Source organism: Caloenas nicobarica, chromosome 1 (assembly GCF_036013445.1).
Source record: "Caloenas nicobarica isolate bCalNic1 chromosome 1, bCalNic1.hap1, whole genome shotgun sequence".
NCBI lineage: Eukaryota > Metazoa > Chordata > Aves > Columbiformes > Columbidae > Caloenas > Caloenas nicobarica.
In genome coordinates, this window is record NC_088245.1 from 21,856,754 (window position 1) to 21,874,043 (window position 17,290).

The 17,290-nt window shown below is 45.3% G+C and overlaps 1 protein-coding gene across 1 annotated transcript; it reads left to right on the forward strand.

The window, feature by feature from the left end:
* The first annotated feature begins 1,246 nt into the window (after positions 1-1,246).
* On the forward strand, positions 1,247-16,423 carry SELENOO (selenoprotein O). Its single transcript, XM_065626782.1, has 9 exons — positions 1,247-1,815; positions 3,322-3,525; positions 4,441-4,621; positions 7,246-7,376; positions 7,776-8,056; positions 8,407-8,557; positions 10,230-10,415; positions 11,506-11,662; positions 12,817-16,423. The coding sequence occupies exons 1-9, from the start codon at positions 1,247-1,249 to the stop codon at positions 13,009-13,011; spliced, it is 2,055 nt and encodes a 684-aa protein (XP_065482854.1). The 3' UTR covers positions 13,012-16,423.
* Positions 16,424-17,290: the final 867 nt, after the last annotated feature.

A 17,290-nucleotide genomic window follows, 5' to 3' on the forward strand; every position in this document is an offset into this window, starting at 1 on the left:
AGTTCCTGATCACCAGCCTTAAGACCTCTCCCCCCACCGTGTCCCCGGCAGGCAGGGCTCTGATGATCGCCCCCACCTTGGGCCAGGGCAGCCCGATGGCCGTCACCACCCGCTTGGCCGCCTCCATCGTGAAGGGAGCGCACTGCTCCAAGGTCCAGATGCGGTTCACCCACACGGGCCACCCCTCCTTGTCTTTCCTCCAAAGCTTCTCTTTCCCGGACACATCCCCCGCTCCCTGGCCCGTCTCTCCCTCCGCCGGCTTCACTTCCCAGGTGCCCGCAGCACCCGCCCCTGGCACCGACGGCTCCTCCTGCGCCTCCAAACTCCAGCCGTCCCCATCCCACGCCTCCGGGTCCCAGTCCGCCTTACTGAGAGCCGCCACCTTCCTCTGGTCCAAGCCCTTCCCCAGGGACAGCAGGGTGCCCAGGCACTGCACTTTCCTTCTCAGCCGGGCGTTCTCGGCCGCCTCAGCCCTCAGCTCCTCCCTCAGCTTGTGCAGCTGCTCTGTCTGCTGCCTGAGCAGCGAGCTGTCGCACCGCAGCGCCAGCACGTCCTTGCGAGCCGCCTGCAGGCTGCTCTGCAGGCTCTGGATGCAGCGCTCCTTCTCCTCCACCGCCGCCTGCAAGACCCGCGCCAGGTCGAACAGCAGCCACTGCAGGGCCGAGCACTTCTTCTCCCCCTTGGGATGGAACACGGACACGTAGTTCAGCCACTGCTTCTCCGCAGCTTTCAGCGTGGGGTCCTGCTCCACCACCTTGTAGTCCCACGGGTCCCCGCCGTGCTCCAGCACGGCCTGCGCCAGCGCACCGCGCTCCTCCTGCCCCGCCGAGCTCTCCGGCTCCTCCTTCTCCTTCGACTTCCCGGCCCTCGTCAGCCAGGACATCCTCGCGCCAGCCGGCTCGGGCTGAGCCTCGGCCAAACCCACGCCTGCCGCCCCCCAGGGCTCTCCCCGCTTCTGACCCGGCGCCCGAGGCGCAGCCCAGGCAAACGGGCCGTCCGCTGACGGCGGGACGCGACGCCAGCGCACCCCCAGCACTCCCAAACCGCGGCGCCCCCCACGCCCTGCTGGCTGCACTGCACCGCGCCGCCCCCCTCGCTGCCTCGGGCTCCCCGCGGCACCGGTTTTATACCCCCCGTGGCTCCAACCGCCCGGCCCCAGCGCCCCGCCCCCCGCGCGACGCGGCCCCGCCCCTCGCGGGCGGTGGGCGGGGCGTCCCGGCCGTGGCCCCGCCCCGCGGGCAGGCCCATGGCCGCGGTGCTGCGCAGCGGCCGCCGCTTCCCGCTGGTGCTGCCGGCGCGGCCGGGCCGGCGGGGCTCGCTGGGCGCCGCCATGCAGCAGCCCGCCGCTCTCCCGGCGCGGCCGGGCAGCCCCGAGGGCGGCGCGCAGGCGGGCGGCGGGGGGTGGCTGAGCGCTCTGCGCTTCGACAACCTGGCGCTGCGCTCGCTGCCGGTGGACGCCTCCGAGGCCGGCGGGCCGCGGGCCGTGCCCGGCGCCTGCTTCTGCCGGGTGCGGCCCAGCCCGCTGCAGAACCCGCGGCTGGTGGCCATGTCGCTGCCGGCGCTGGCGCTGCTGGGGCTGGAGGCGCCCGTGGCCGATCGGGAGGCGGCGGAGGCCGGGGCGGCGCTGTACTTCGGCGGGAACCGGCTGCTGGCGGGCTCGGAGCCCGCGGCGCACTGCTACTGCGGCCACCAGTTCGGCAGCTTCGCGGGGCAGCTGGGCGACGGCGCCGCCATGTACCTGGGCGAGGTGCTGGGCCCGCGGGGCGAGCGCTGGGAGATCCAGCTCAAGGGCGCCGGGCTCACCCCCTTCTCCCGGTAAGACCCGGCCCGGGGGCGGACGGTGCCCCTGTGCCGGGGGGGGTGGGTGCGGGGATGGGCTTCCCCGCCTGCTGTTGCATTAGCGAGGCGCTTTCCAGCGCGTTTTGTGCTGAGCATCCTCCCCCAAGGCATCTCTTCAACCACGGGTGTCAAAGATGTGTTCACCGGGGGGGGCACCTCAGCCTCGCCGTGGCCTTCAAAGGGCCGTTCGGCCCTTTGAAGGCCACGGCGAGGCTGAGGTGCCCCCCCCCGGTGAACACGACTTTGACACCCCTGGCTTAAACCCCCGTGTTTGTTTTTTTGTCTCCTATCCTCGCTGCAGCAAGCACAATGCATAAATGCCAAACCCGAAAGGCGGCAACGTCTTCCCCTGGAAAGCAAGGCCGTAATTGCCATCTCCTTCAGCTGGTACATCACTTCAGTCCCTCGTTATGCTCCCGCGAGGTTTATTCCCCGCTCGGGAGGACGCAGACCGTGGTGGAAGCGGGTGCAGCAGTGAGCAGTAGGGTTAGGGTTAGTCTGACCTGGCTGCTTGCTGCCACATTGCCGTGTGGGATGCGGGTGTTTCGTTGGTTTGTGCTGCCAGCGGTGCCTTTTCCTCCATCCTTCCTGGCTGTGGGAGAGAATGATGGAAAAGCCCCAGAAATGGCATGCTGACCAAATCACTGCGAGGGACCTCCCTTAGGCGGTTTAGCCTGCACTGGTTTAAGTCTTCAGGTCATTTTCCCACTCGCATCTCCTATATTTTCTGTTCCAGCTCTCCAGGCTCAGTAACACCTTAGTTTCATGCATATGGTGCTCTGAAGGCCTTCTTCAGGTCTGTGAAGGTTAAGGAAACCACGGCAAAAAATCCCAGATGCTGTGGTAGTGTTGTAGGTCTGCCCTGGGCAGCTCTCCTCCTTGTCTGTGGCCTCTGAAGTGCTGGCAGTGGGGGCTGAGCCACCCACACCTGTTCCATTTACTTGATATCTATTAAATCAGGGAATCCACGGACCCGCCATAGTTTCCCACAATTAAATAAGCTGGTTTGCTGTCTGTTCAGGTATTTTTTTTTTAATGCAACTGCCATGCGTGCCCATATTTCACACCATATTTCTAGATTACTTACTCAGGAAGATCTAAAATAGCATTATTTTTCAAGAGGCATAATAGTAGTCATTTTATTAAGATTAAACTAGTGACTTGTCATGTAATAAAGTACCTATAATTGTCCACAATTTTTGAAAGACTCTACTGCGTCAATAAAAACAACAGAGTTCATGGTTACAAGTGAAGGTTTGTTTTCTTCTGTTATGTGTGGTCATCATTGCAAGTGTGTTGTGTCTGTCTAGAGCTTTTAACAGAAGTGTCACAGTCTGGCTTTTGTTCTCAAATCTGCCAGTGCTTTGCTGTGTGGCTGTGGACCGAGCTTGTCGCTTCTAGGTTATTGTTTCTCCACTGCTGGGGGGAGGTGGCAGTTCCTGCCTTTATAGCCTCAAAACTCTCTGTGTCTTCTCACTGCAGACAAGCTGATGGTCGGAAGGTCCTGCGTTCGAGCATACGGGAGTTCCTGTGCAGCGAGGCCATGTTTCACCTAGGAATACCAACAACGAGGGCTGGAACGTGTGTGACGTCTGACTCGAAAGTCATCCGTGACATATTTTACGATGGGAATCCAAAAAACGAAAGGTGTACTGTTGTTCTGAGAATAGCTTCTACGTTCATAAGGTAGAATCCTACTTTGTTGGGATTTTTTATCCTTTTAAAACCAAGCACAGTGGTCTTTTAGAATACCATTTAAAGTGTATTTTCATAACAGCATCATTTGTGTATTTCTTGTTGTGGAGGCTTGGAACTCTTTTGTCGGGCTGAGGAAGGTACTTTTCTTGTCCAGCAGATGGGACGAGCTGGTGTCTTTACACCCAGACAGATAAGCACCAAGGATGCTAGCCTGGCAGAAAGAACAACTAAGTTCTGCAGACCTCAGAAGAGTTTTTTCATGTTTATGCCTGCACAGAATACATGCTTTTATTGATGTTGGTAGCAGTGGTGGATTATAGCTCTACGCTTAATTGGAAAGCTTTTCTAATGTAGTGCTGTCAAAGTTTGGGTGTACTTTCCCTGCCTGAGAATTGTGTGAGGTTCCCTGTCCGACACAAAACATCAAGAGTTTCAGGCAGCTGCATTGCTTCTTGTAATAGAATATTAGAGGAAGGTGAGGCATAAAAAATATGTGCGTGCATGTATATATCTATGTGGAAAAAACTGTCTTACATGCTTGATGTACAGTCTAGTATTTTTAAAAAGTCCTGTTCCTGTATATTTCCTCAGAATAAGAATTTTTCTGTAGAAGTAGTTGTAAGAAACTTTCATGAGCTGGTCTTCAGTACTGGCTGGCATCTTGATCTGTCAGTTTAGTTACACGTGGATTTATGTGCTTCCTTGCATTGAGTCACTGAGCCTCGCCAGGTTCAGTGCAGGAATCTTGTGGGTCTTTTCTCTCTGTCAGCTGAAGGGTTGGTGTTAAACTCGAGATGATGTGGTCTTACTGCAGCAACAGGAAATGTTTTTACTACATGTAATATCAAATGAAGTTAATAGTATCAGATAATACTAAAACATGTTTTTATCATTTTAAAACAGATTTGGTTCTTTTGAAATTTTTAAACCTCCTGATGAATACACAGGACGCAAGGGTCCCAGTGTTAACCGAAATGATATTCGAATACAGATGCTTGATTATGTGATCAGCACTTTCTATCCAGAAATCCAGGAGGCTTATTCAGACAACAGTGTTCAGAGGAATGCTGCTTTCTTCAAAGAGGTAAGAAAGATCAGATTCTCTTCATGAATCCATAGTGGTCCTCTTTAGCAACTTCATCTGCAGGCGCAGATGACTGGAGTCATTTAATACCTTGTATCATCCAGTTGCCTGAATTATTTTTTTCTTTGGAGAAAACACTATTAATAGAACTGCTCATTAATGAAAGTAATGTTTAACCTTTTTAATAGTAAATCATTATTTCTCTGCTCTGGGAGAGGTTCCCAAGACTTGTCTCCATTTGCCAAGAGTGTCTTGTGCTGTGAGGGCGAATTCTGGTCCCAGCTGTCAGATGATGAGCTGACAGTAACCTTGAGAGGTGTCCCTACCCAAGGGGAGATCCTGGCGTGCAGCCCGCTGCTGTGCAGGAGAGCTCAACAGGGCCTGGGCTGCCCACTGGTTATGGAATAAGATGATTGATTCCCACTCACATTTATGTACCAGCTGCAGATGTTAGTTTCTTCAAAATTTGACTTGAGTTGAACGTTGAGCAGCACTGTGGTTCTGTGGGCACAGAACTAGCCCTTGCTATTGTGTTGTTGTCTGTCTCCCCTGAATCCACTTGGAGCTGGACGTGTCCGTCATGACCAGACGCATCCATCACAGCCGGCCCTGGTGGTTATCGCTTGAGCAGGGTTACAGGAGAAGGTCGAGGAGGAGGGGAGGGAACATGCTGCCTCGCTGGTCCTGCCTCTTTCTGCTTTTGGCTGCATTTCCTGGCCCAACTACTACTGGTTTCCTCCCCTGTGCTGGCACACTTTCCTCATTGCCCCCGTCTGCCTTGGTTGGTTGGTTGGTTTCTTGTGCTCCTCCAGCCTGTACCTGTCCACACTCCAAGACTGCGCTAGCGTTGTCTCTTCATGTTTTCTCCTTAGCGGAGACTTTCCATACCTGTCTCCATCCGAACAGCACCCCAGTCTCTTACCTAATTTGACAAACATGTTCATCTTTTTGACAGTGGGGAAGTGCTGTCAGCTCAGCTCTTGTGTGTTTGTCTTTCTTTTTGTACTGTGGAAGAAATGGAGGAAAAATGTATGAGTGATTGCATTTGACAGCACTGTCTAGAAAGGAGACACTATTGTCTGTACCTTCTCTAATAATTTGTAGGTGTCGTTTAAATTTAAATGAGCATGTCCTTGGGATAAGTTTCCTATTCATGTATACACATACTTGTTTTCTAGTATGGCTAGCAGTGGAAAAACGTGATCAAAAGAAAGAAAGGTCGAAGTGAGTGCAAAGTCATCTCTTTACAATCAATGTGCCCATCTTAGAGTGGCACCCAAGCTTTAATTGCTTTCGGGTGTTCTCGTTAGCGGGATTTGTTTTTTACCAGAGCACTGGCGGCGGGTGATGCATTCATACAAAGACATCCAGCAGTCATGAGTTGCCTTAAGACTGGTGTGCTTTCATGCCAGCTCTGCTGGCCTGGATTTTTTTATTTTTAAGCTTTCCCGTCTTCCTGGCACAGAGCCGTCATGCAGGGTGTGCCTCCCTTGCTGGTTATGGTGTGTCAGTAATCGGTTTTGCACATGTGCAGGTATTTGGAGTGCCTTCTCTGTTAACTAGCTCTTTTTTTAAACCTTAATAAGAGGCACTTATATTGCAGCTGGACAGAACATTTGCTTTAAATTTCTGTACGTTGGTGGCTATTTGGGAAGATGAGTGATTTTAGCTATGAAAATAGTTGGATTTAAAAGTTGTAGCTAATGACTACATAAAATTTTTATTTACAACAATTCAGTAAAGTATTTAGAGATACCCATGTTTATTTAAAAGCCAGGTTAGCTCCCTGGATTTTAGATTTAATGAGGCATATCTAGTTGTAGTTGACAGGTGGGGTAATTATTTAAACAACTAGAACTATTTTAAAATATTACACTATTTATTTGAACAATAGGGCACACGCAGTGATTACAGTCAAGGATTCCACAACAGTAACTCTCAGGCAGCTGGAAAAACTCGGATGAAACATGCATTTGGTGAAGAATTGCATTTAAATAAAATTTTCATTCTTGGAATAGTTTTACTTAACCTTGTAGCTTTTTTTCCCCACTCTAAACAAATTGAGGGAAGTGCTTATCAGTGCTGAAACTTCTTAGCAGGGGATAATCTTTTGTGTAAACCACTAACCTTCCTGTAAATCACTCTTACATACCAGGTAAACCAAAAGACTAATTTTACATTAGGCTTTGTTGCATGTAGTTAGTTTATTTCTTAGACTTTGCTTAGGTTTTCTCCTGCCTGTATTTAAAGGGTCTTTGAAATTAGTAGTAAGCAAAATAATATATTTGCATCATATCTAGAATAGTAGGCAAGGCTATTGTCAAATAGTTTATCTTATTTCAGCGTTCTGTCTCCAGTATGTTTTGAAGCTGCCTGGCTGGCTTGCAAGTCAAGTGTGGAAGGAAAGAAGCAGCAGCAAACAGAAATGGGAGGCTGAGAAACAGAGCAGTTAGTAACAGGAGGAGAGAGGCAAGCTGTCCTTAAGATACATGTGTGTACGGCACTGCCAGAATCTGCTTCCATCAGAGCCCTAGAAAGATCAGTTCCGACTAGGAAATGCTTGGAAATAGATGAATGTGTTGGAAATACACTGTGTTGAAAAGTGAAAAAAAAATCTCTTTTAGATAACAAAACGGACGGCGAGATTGGTTGCGGAATGGCAGTGTGTTGGGTTTTGCCATGGCGTGCTGAATACAGATAATATGAGCATAGTTGGACTAACCATCGACTACGGCCCTTTTGGTTTTATGGACAGGTCAGTGTGGCATTAATTTTTTTAAATGTGCATATGCTTGCTATGTGGAACAATCCTGATGTTCACAATTGCTTTAATATTTTAATACTAAAGCAGATTTATGAACCCTCTTCATGACAGAGTAGATTAACTTAGTTCTTGTTGTCCTGTGATTCTTCAACTTATTTTTAACTATATTCACAACATCTCTAGCTGTTAGACTGTTCTTGTAGCTTGTGGGGTTTCTCAGTGTTTGAGAGGGCAGGAAAATAATAAGGTAACTTTGGGAAAAGAATCAAGGAGTGTTCCCTTTCAAATTTTTTAGTTTTCCTAGAGGACACTAAAAAAATAAAAATAATACTTCTCACGGTATTGGTATCCAGCTAACTAGAAGAATGCTAACTATTTCTTCATTTGTAGATATGACCCTGAGCACATTTGCAATGGTTCTGATAACACAGGGCGCTACGCTTACAACAAGCAGCCAGAGATTTGCAAGTGGAACCTGGGGAAGCTCTCTGAAGCTCTAGTTCCAGAGCTGCCCTTGGAAATCAGTGAACTCATCCTGGAAGAGGAATACGATGCAGAATTTGAGAAACATTATTTGCAGAAGATGAGGAAGAAGCTAGGCCTAATCCAGCTGGAATTGGAAGATGATAGTAAGCTGGTGGCTGAGCTACTTGAAACCATGCATCTCACAGGTTGGTGAGGGGCACAGTCGGTCATTATTTAATAGCCCATCAGTATCTTACAGTCAAACCAAAATGGAGTTTTTATCTTGACCTTACAAGAAAGCAGCCTTGTGCAAGTACGTTGTCATCTGAGGGAAGAACAAAAGTCTGAAAAACAATTCTCTTTGTGTGAACCCTGGGGCAGTTGTTGCCTGGATAGAGGGCTCCCCCATCTCACACCTGCACCCTCGCCGAGGGGACAGGCTATTTGCTATTCAGAGGTGACCTGTGCTGCTGCGGGAGAGGGTTTGGAAGAAAACATGGGACCTGTTTTCTTACTGGTTTGTTATTTGCATTACTCATAGCGTTTACTTTTTCAGGTGGAGACTTCACAAATATTTTCTACTTGCTAAGTTCATTCTCAGTACACTCTGATCCTTCAAAATTGGAAGATTTCTTAGAAAAGGTTACAAGTCAGTGTGCTTCTCTGGAAGAACTGAAAGTTGCTTTCAGACCACAGATGGATCCAAGGTAATACTCTACTTAAATGCTTTTGGCCCATGCCTTTAGTTTCATGATAACCATAGTGAACTCTGCATGCTGTGTAATATTTGACTAAATTTGGAAATTCCACTGTTAAGTAAATGCATCGTGATCTACAGCAGTGGAAATTCTTGTATATTTTGTGCCTGGTGAATGCTCAGCAGCAACTTACAGCAGTTGGCTCTTGGGCTAAAGTTGTCTGAGCTTTTGTTTGGTCCTTTTTTTTTTTCTCCACTGTCACTGCTGACTAAGGCAATGAGAGTGCCAGATAGTGAAGTGATACAGAAATATTTTATAGAAGAAATGGATTTATCATGTTCTGCCAGCGTGCTGTCAGCAAATAATCACCATGTTCTGCAATAAGTGTAACCTGAGTGCGTGCTTCAGGCTCTCAAAACTGTGCAGTGCCACCCATGTCCCATTTGATGGGTTATGTTCTGCAGCCCAGCTGCCCTGGGCATGGAAAAATGTTAAGGTTTGTTCAACAGCTGCTTATAACCATGAGTGCAGCAGTTTTTTGGTTTTTAGAGCAGTGTAAAGCAGGGAGTGACTGTGACCCATTAATTCGTCATTTTTATTTTTGCTAGCATCTTCCTGGATGGGGGAAGAAGTTAAAGTGGGGATATTTTGGGTAGGGTTTCAAAGTGTTTCATGAAGGCAACGAACCTACCAAGTTCTTCAGCCTTTTCTGTGTGTTGATATCACGATCAACTTACAGAAAGCAGGGAGCTGAGAAGATGGGCTGGTGTGAAACTTGTTCGTACAAGTTTGGTGTTATGCCGAGATGGTTGGATGTAGTAATTTATAATTTTGGAGATCTTACTGATTATTTAAGTTTTAGTGACAGTGCACTAAAATGAAAGGGAATTGAATTAAGCTGGTAGATACTGCTTGTTTAATTAAGTTCCAGGTTTCAGCTGCTTTGAAATTGTAAATGGCTGTCAGGCAATATGAAGCTGACTCATGTGACAGATGAGACTGTTTCGTTAAACATTACTTTCAGGCTTAGAGGAACATGAAAAGTAGCTATAAATCATCGTTATATGGATGTAAAGCTTTGGAGGGCCATAGTGCTATGTTAAAGTGAGTACATAACTGATTTTTGTCACAGCACTTGGATATCATAGAGCTGGGCGTGTTAGATGTGTAAATCAAGTTTGCATAGTATTTTTGAGATCATATAAACAAAGCACCTAGCTTATCTCGGCTTATTAAAAGTAGGAAAATGTAATCTGATATAATTAAATTAGTTATTTGTTTTGCTGCCAGGGAAAAATGTTTCTTTTCTCCTTTGTTTATAAATGCATTCACAGAAGGAAGTAAAAATACTTAGTGTGTTTTGTTATGATAACTTAACACTCTTTGCTTTTTTTATTTTACATTTTGCTCTAGTGCAGTTATTAATCCAAGAAAAATAAAAGTTGGCTAGCATGGTACCGAAAATAAGGTGAAGCTATTGTACAGCACCAGCTAACATAATCAAATGTAAAAAGATACAATCTTAATCAAACTTGCACCAAAACAACCTGGATATTATTAGGAATTTACTACCACAAAGCAGTTCTCATACTGTGAATGTTTTCTTATCTACTTTACAATTCAAAAAAATGGATCTTGACAGGCAGCTCAGCTTTAATGCGTTTGTTTCTCTTGTTCCCAGACAACTGTCAATGATGCTAATGTTGGCTCAGTCCAATCCTCAGCTGTTTGCATTAATTGGAACAAAAGATAATATAAATAAAGAATTAGAACGCATTGAACAGTTCTCTAAACTGCAGCAGTTAACAGCAGATGATTTACTAAGCAGAAATAAACGACACTGGAAAGAATGGCTGGAGAAATACAGGTAAGGTTTCTCAGTATCCAGAACAGTATATTTGTTCTGCATTTCATTTGAGAAGAGTGTGCCAGTCTCACAAAAGACACCCTGTCCCAAAGCGTACGGGTTGGGAGGGATGCGAGGGACATACAACTCGAAATATTAACTACTCCAGGACCCCTGTCTGTGTTGCTGTGAAAGTTCAAGGGCATCTGTGTATTTTGTTTACTAGATTTTGGGGAGGGACAGGGGTATAGAAATCATCTCGCATCAAATCTAGTATTAAAACTGCTTCAAGAATGTTGGTGTTGATTCTAGCAGATACTAATTTCAGTTGTGAGCTATTAAGTGCTCCCTAACTAGAGTTGACTGCTAAGTATTTTATCCTTTTACTTTTTGTTTCTGAAGGAAAACGATCTATGCATTAACATAGAAAGCTTGCAGAAGTATTCTCAAAGAGTAACTGTAAAAGAAATCACAGCCAGAAAAAAATGTCCAGACTATTCCAGCAGGCATAAATTAAAATCCTAAAAACTCAGTGTTAGCAGGAGATTTTCTTTAAAGAAAACCCCTTAGTAGAGCATTAAATGTTTGTGCTGCATGGCTTAGGTCAGGACTCCTTTCCTCACCTGGCTGCCTGTGGTCTTGTTCTCCAGCGGGGCTGAGGTTTTTAGCAAGTGTTCCTGCTAATGGGTAGATCAAACTGCCTTGGCTGTGTTGTATCCCTTTGATCAGAACACCAAAAGCTTTAGCCAATAAACAAGCACAGAAATACTTAAACCAAGTTCTGAATGTGAAAGTTTTTGCAGAGCAGCGCAGAACAGCCCATGCACCGCTCTGTGTGGGGGCGGGGGTGTCTTAATCTGGCTTTTCAGAGAATGCGCAAGGTGTGCCACTTCTTCAAGCCTCCTCAGGACCTGCTGATGGTCTGTAATGGTGCTTTTAAAGGAGGTGGTGTTTTGTAATCTGTTGTTAATGCTGAATTTCGTAAATGGAGAGGACTATAGATGATGTAATATTAAGAACTGCAAACTAAGGATCTCAAGGCAAGGAAATGGGTCAACTTTTACTTGTAGATCTTGAACCAAACCAGTTACGTTCACTTGCTTAATTTCAGAGTCCGTTTGCAAAAAGAAATTGAAAGTGTTAGTGATGCTGATGCCTGGAATGCTGATCGTGTGAAGGTCATGAATTCGAACAATCCGAAATATATCTTGAGAAATTATATTGCCCAGAATGCCATAGAAGCAGCTGAAAATGGGGATTTCTCAGAGGTATGCTACTGCTGCTTAACTTCTCTCTAGGTTTGTGTGGGTGTGTAGTGATGCTGTTGATGACTGACATTATGCCAGGTGAGACTCATTCTGGCATCTCAGGCAGCTAGGGGACTGGGAGTTCGCTGTTCAGAAGGTCTGGATGGTTTTTGAGGGAGCTGTGGTTTCAATGACTGCGGAACAAGGAAAGAAATTGAAAATCTGAATCTGAACTTCACCAGCTTTCGTAGGCTGATCCCAGGACAAGGCGCTCACCCCTGCTTCTGCTCTCTTCTGAGTGGCATTTGCTGTGGGAGGCAGTAGGGGATGAATGTATAGAATCGTAGAATGCCTTGGGGTGGAAGGGACCTTGAAAGGTCATCTAGTCCAACCCCCCTGCAATGAGCAGGGACATCTTCAAGGAGATCAGGTTGCTCAGAGCCCCGTCCAGCCTGGCCTTGAATGTCTCCAGGGATGGGGCATCCACAGCTTCTCTGGTCAACCTGTTCTAGTGTCTCACCACCTTCACCATAAAAAAGTTTCTTCCTTATATCAAGTATAAATCTCCCCTCTTTTAGGTTAAAACCATTACTTCTTGTCCTATTGCAACAGGCACTGCTAAAAAGTCAGCCCCCATCTTTCTTATAAGCCCCCTTTAAGTACTGAAAGGCTGCAATAAGATCTCCCTGGAGCCTTCTCTTCTCCAGGCTGAACAACCCCAGCTCTCTCAGCCTGTCCTCATAGGAGAGGTGCTCCAGCTCTCTGATCATTTTTGGTGACCCTCTCCAACAGATCCATATCTGTCTTCATTCTTGTTCCTTGCTGTGCTGTTATCTTTTAAAAGTCGTGGCTTTCACCTGGGGAGTTCAGCATGTGGGTTGTTACATCCAGAATATGGGAAAACGAATTTATTCTGAGAAATTACATAAGACCTTGTATTTGAGACTTGCATTCAGGTTATTTGAGTTTGAGTTCCATACAGATACAAACTCAGCCAGTTATGATTTTACAGTTTTCAGTTTATTTGATATGCATATTGTTCATCTATTTAGCTTGTCTGAAATTAGTGTATTAAATACAATATACTCAACCATTATATGGTTGTGAGGTTCTTCCCTACATTGTTTTGCCTTTACTTTCTAAGTTCTCATAACCATGCTATGTTTTCTTTCTAGGTAAGAAATGTACTGAAACTCTTGGAGAATCCATTCCAAGAAGCAGAAAGCTTCGGGGAGGTAAAGGAAGATGCAGAAGAGGAGGGAGCAACAGCTGCAGCAGCTGCTTGTGCTCGGGAGACCAGCAGCAGACTGCCGTACTGCAGTAAACCTCCGCTGTGGGCTTCAGAGCTCTGCGTTACATGATCTTCATAGCTGCCTTGTTTCATTTTTTGCTGTAAACTGCAGACTCTGATCCTCCTTCAGCAGTGAAGAATTCAGCAAGGCAAACAGCAAAGTGCTATTAAGTTATCGAAACAACCCTACATTTGGATGCATCTGCAACAGACTTCAGCTGTGCTTAATTTGAAGCAATTGTGGATCATTGGAACAAACTAGTGACAATCAACAGTCCTTATACATCTGTAATTTAAATGTTTTGAAACCGAAAGTCTTTCCTTTATTCATACTGCACTGCAAGTAGAAAGCAATATTTTACGTGGAGGCAGGCTGAATTTTGAACATCCAAATGGAGTTGTTATGTGAAGACAAAAATAGCAAGTCAGAAATCTGATCTGTTTTTGTCTGATGTCTTAACTAATAGTACTTCTAACATTTATTTGCTGCTTTCTCTATGCAGGGACTTTTTGTCTTCTTTAATAGAGGAATAGATTCCATGTTGCTTGTTTTTAAGCTATGTTTCATTTAAGTAAGTAGTTCATTTCTTGTGAACCTTCAGATTGATTATTTATAGAGAATTGTTTGGTTTATTTTGGTTTTTTAAATACAATAAGAGCAGAATTAAGGGAGAAAATATATATATATTTGCATTTGAAAATCACAGTGGTAAAGCTCATTCAGGTTCAGTATGTTTGCGTACAATGTGGACATATTTACTAAAATTATGGGTGCCATTTGTAAGTCAGTTGACTCGGGCAAGGTCAGTTAACCAAATTAGAGTGAACCTTAAACTACCCCAGTACTCACATCGAGGTTCACTGTCTATTTGTGTGCTCTTCACAGAGTCTCCTTGTACAAGAAGCAGGCAGGTGGGGTGCCTGGTCATGCTTGCTCGTCACTGAGATTTTTCTATTCCCAGTCTGGTCTTGTACCATTTAATTTGTTTCGATGGTCTTTGAAAGTCTTTACGCTGCGAGTTGCCCTTCAGGAACATGCTCTTTGAGCTCGTGTGAAGGATTACAGAGGGAATGGGAAGAGGATGGGAGCTGACTCGCTTGCAAGTTAATTATTGTTAGTATTTGTTGAGGTTTTAGGGGAAAGTTGGTTGCCATTATTGCAACATCAGCAAAAAAATAGTTGTTCTGTAGTTAGCTATTAATTTGCTTTCTGGACTTCTTTCTAAAGGACTCTATTACTGGTTCAGATACTGAAATCTTGGAAAAAGTTTGATGTAATGCTAAGGTTTCTCTTTTCCAGAGACCACCGTCTTACACTGTGAGTTTAAGTGTACTCTAGTAAAATCTTCATCCACCCCTGTGCAAGCTTGGTATCAGCTCAGGTGGAATTGTGCTCTTTTAAGTCTTCCTCAACATACAAGCTATGGAAAAACAGGGAGAACAGTTGGACTACTTCTAATCCATCTGTAGTTATAATCAATTTGTCCTCCTTACTGCTACAGTAAATAGATGATTCTTTGAATGTAAACATTCATTCCGTCTTGCCTTTGACCTGAAAAAAACTGATGCTGAATAATGCTTTGTGACAACCTAGAATCTTTGACACACACAGCGCTTTCTGTGACATTTTGGAGTCCTTACAGAAAAGGACAAACTTGAGGGTGTATTTACCTCGTCCATGGAGAACAGTGTGGCTGAAAGAGAAGTACCCTGAAGCAGCGGGCAACAAGCAATGCCAGCCACTGCAGCTGGTTGTCTTCTAGAAATTATCTGGTTTTGTCAGAGTTTCAGACTGTCATCAGGGATTATTCTTCCTTTGAACTTGGAGGTACTGGAACCAAACCATTTAATGGAAACTTTAACAGAAAGTCAGTGCTCGGTGAAAACGACTGCACCAGGGGAGGGGCGATGTGCTGGCAATTTGAAAGATGCTTTGAACATACCCTTGGCAAATGTGCAAACCCATGATCTCTTGTGCTGCGCCTGGTCCAGAAGGGAGTGATGGGGCCAGGGGAAAGTTGCTCCGAGCTGATCAGCACAACTCTGTGCTGGTTTTGCTTCTGAATTTCTATCTTTCCATTTGGGAAGCAGAGGGGAACCGTTTTGGAGGAGCTCCGCCCAAGCTTTTGGCTTAAGAGGATGAGCTAAAAAGCAATGATTTTACACCATACCTAAAGGAACCAAGTCTCTTTAATGGCATTCTGATAGTGATTTGGGGGGGTTAAGTAGATCTCTATTCATAATGGCATGGAGAAGGCGAATGATACAACCAGGTGTTTGGACATAGTAGAACTGGAATTAACTACCAAATTATTTTGCATATAAAGATAGAAATTATTTTGCACCTATAATGCCAAAATCATGGAGAGGTACTTTGAAATAATTTGCTAGCAATTTTATCCTTAAAAAGGGAAATCGAATGTAACAGTGAAGAATGGAAATGTAGTGTCATATCCTGTTAAATACATTCCTTGTTTACATATGGAACAAGTGCAAAAGGTCTAGAAAACTTGAAATGGTGAATGCTGACCCTTGGTGTGGATACTCTGGTGTGCCACTCAGTAAAGCCGTATTTGTAACAGATGCAGCTATTCACCCACTGGTGGAAATACCAAGAGGGTATTGCCACAGTCTGACTGCGCTGACGTTCAACTGCTTGGTTTCTCAGTGTGTTGCAGTAATATTGATGCTTTGTATTTGAAGAAGCGTGAGGATCAGAAGCCAAGCAGAATGCTTGTGCTCTTCTAGCACTCGCATTTCAAAAGGCGGAGAGTAGTTTCAGCTCTGGTGATAGCGAGTTTCTCCTGTTCTCATTCCTGGAACAGTGTGGAGGCAGATGGTTGTTCAGGACAATTAGACCAAATTTTGACCAGGTAAGAACTTAATCTCTTAGCTCAGTTCCTCAGAGAGAAGGGAATACATTTTGGGAGTCTAAATACTTGAATCATAAAGCACTTCTTGATTTTTTTTTTTTTTTACAGCTTGTATTTGCAATAGGTAAACATGAAAATAATATTTCTTATAGATCAAATATTCTGCTTGCTTAAAAGCCATGGACTTGGGCTCAAAATGAATTGACGACTCTTCATGTCAACAGCTTTCTGTGGAAACACTTGATTAGACTTAGCCTGTGGCTACACAGCCTGAACTAACCTTGTGTAAAAGCAAGTGGTACCCAGATTGCAAAACTGAAATGCGTAGCTCTGAGAAACGTGTCTCTGGATGGTCTCACGTGGTAGTGGGACTTCTCACTTCATAAGATTTCACCATATCTCTGCTTCATGATCTTGCAAACCTGCGATTGCTGGATGTGTTACTGTCAGCTCTCACTTTGGAATGTTTTGTGGGGTTTTTTTTTCACTGTGTTTTTTTGTTTGTTTGTGTGATTGTTGTTTGGTTTGGTTTGGGGTTTGGTTTGGTTTGTTCCCCCCCCCCTCCCCGCCCCAAACAAGTGCTACAGCTTTATTTGATTCTTATATTAAAAAATAAAAAATGCCATTTAATATTCTTGTTCATGTGTATTTCCTGAAGGAGTTTTGCTGTCAACCATACCGTTTGCAGACTTCATTTCTTTAGAAGTATTTGTTCTGTGTTAACATCAGATGGCCAGGTCGTATCACAGAAGGAAATCTTGCTTCATATTTTTGCAGGGTTTTCTGAGGAGTGGATTATCACAGGTACACTCTCCTGCCTCGCCAGGGACTTTGTTAGTCCGCTTGGAGCGAGGTAAGTACCTTCGTCAGCAAATACAGGATGTGATTTTAAACTCTGCTCACAGAAATAGGCCTTTGGGTAGAAAGTGAAGATGCATTTTGTTTAAGTGTAAATAAACTGAATTGAGTAGTTTATGCAGATTTTTTTTTTTTCAGAGATCTCAGTGATATCATAGAGCATGGGACTCTTCAGAATGGAGAACATCTAGTACAGAGCTTCTTGGGTGAGGTGGATGCCCTGGCACGTAGCCCTGTTGCACACAAGGAAATGGTGTATCAGGATCTAACGATCTGTAATTTGGTTCTGCAGCATTTTGGGTCTCTTACTGCTGCAGTCCCAGTGCAGGGACTCCCCTGGGAACTATGGGGACCCAGAGGCTCAGGAAGCACATGGCTGGGGAGGGTCACTCTCCACTTACTGCACAGCTGGGTTTATGTAGTCCTACACTTGGCTTTACACCAAAACCGGTTCCTCATTAACCTTGCATCAGCTGTTTAACAGATGACTTGGGTTGTTCATGGTCTCCTTGAGCAAAGCTTGTGCCTTTTGCTTGGTGGTGGTGGTGGTGGGTGGAGAGGGGGCAGAGAGAGGAGACATGTGGGCTTGAAAGGGAGAAATATTTGCACTGGCAGCCAGATGAGCAA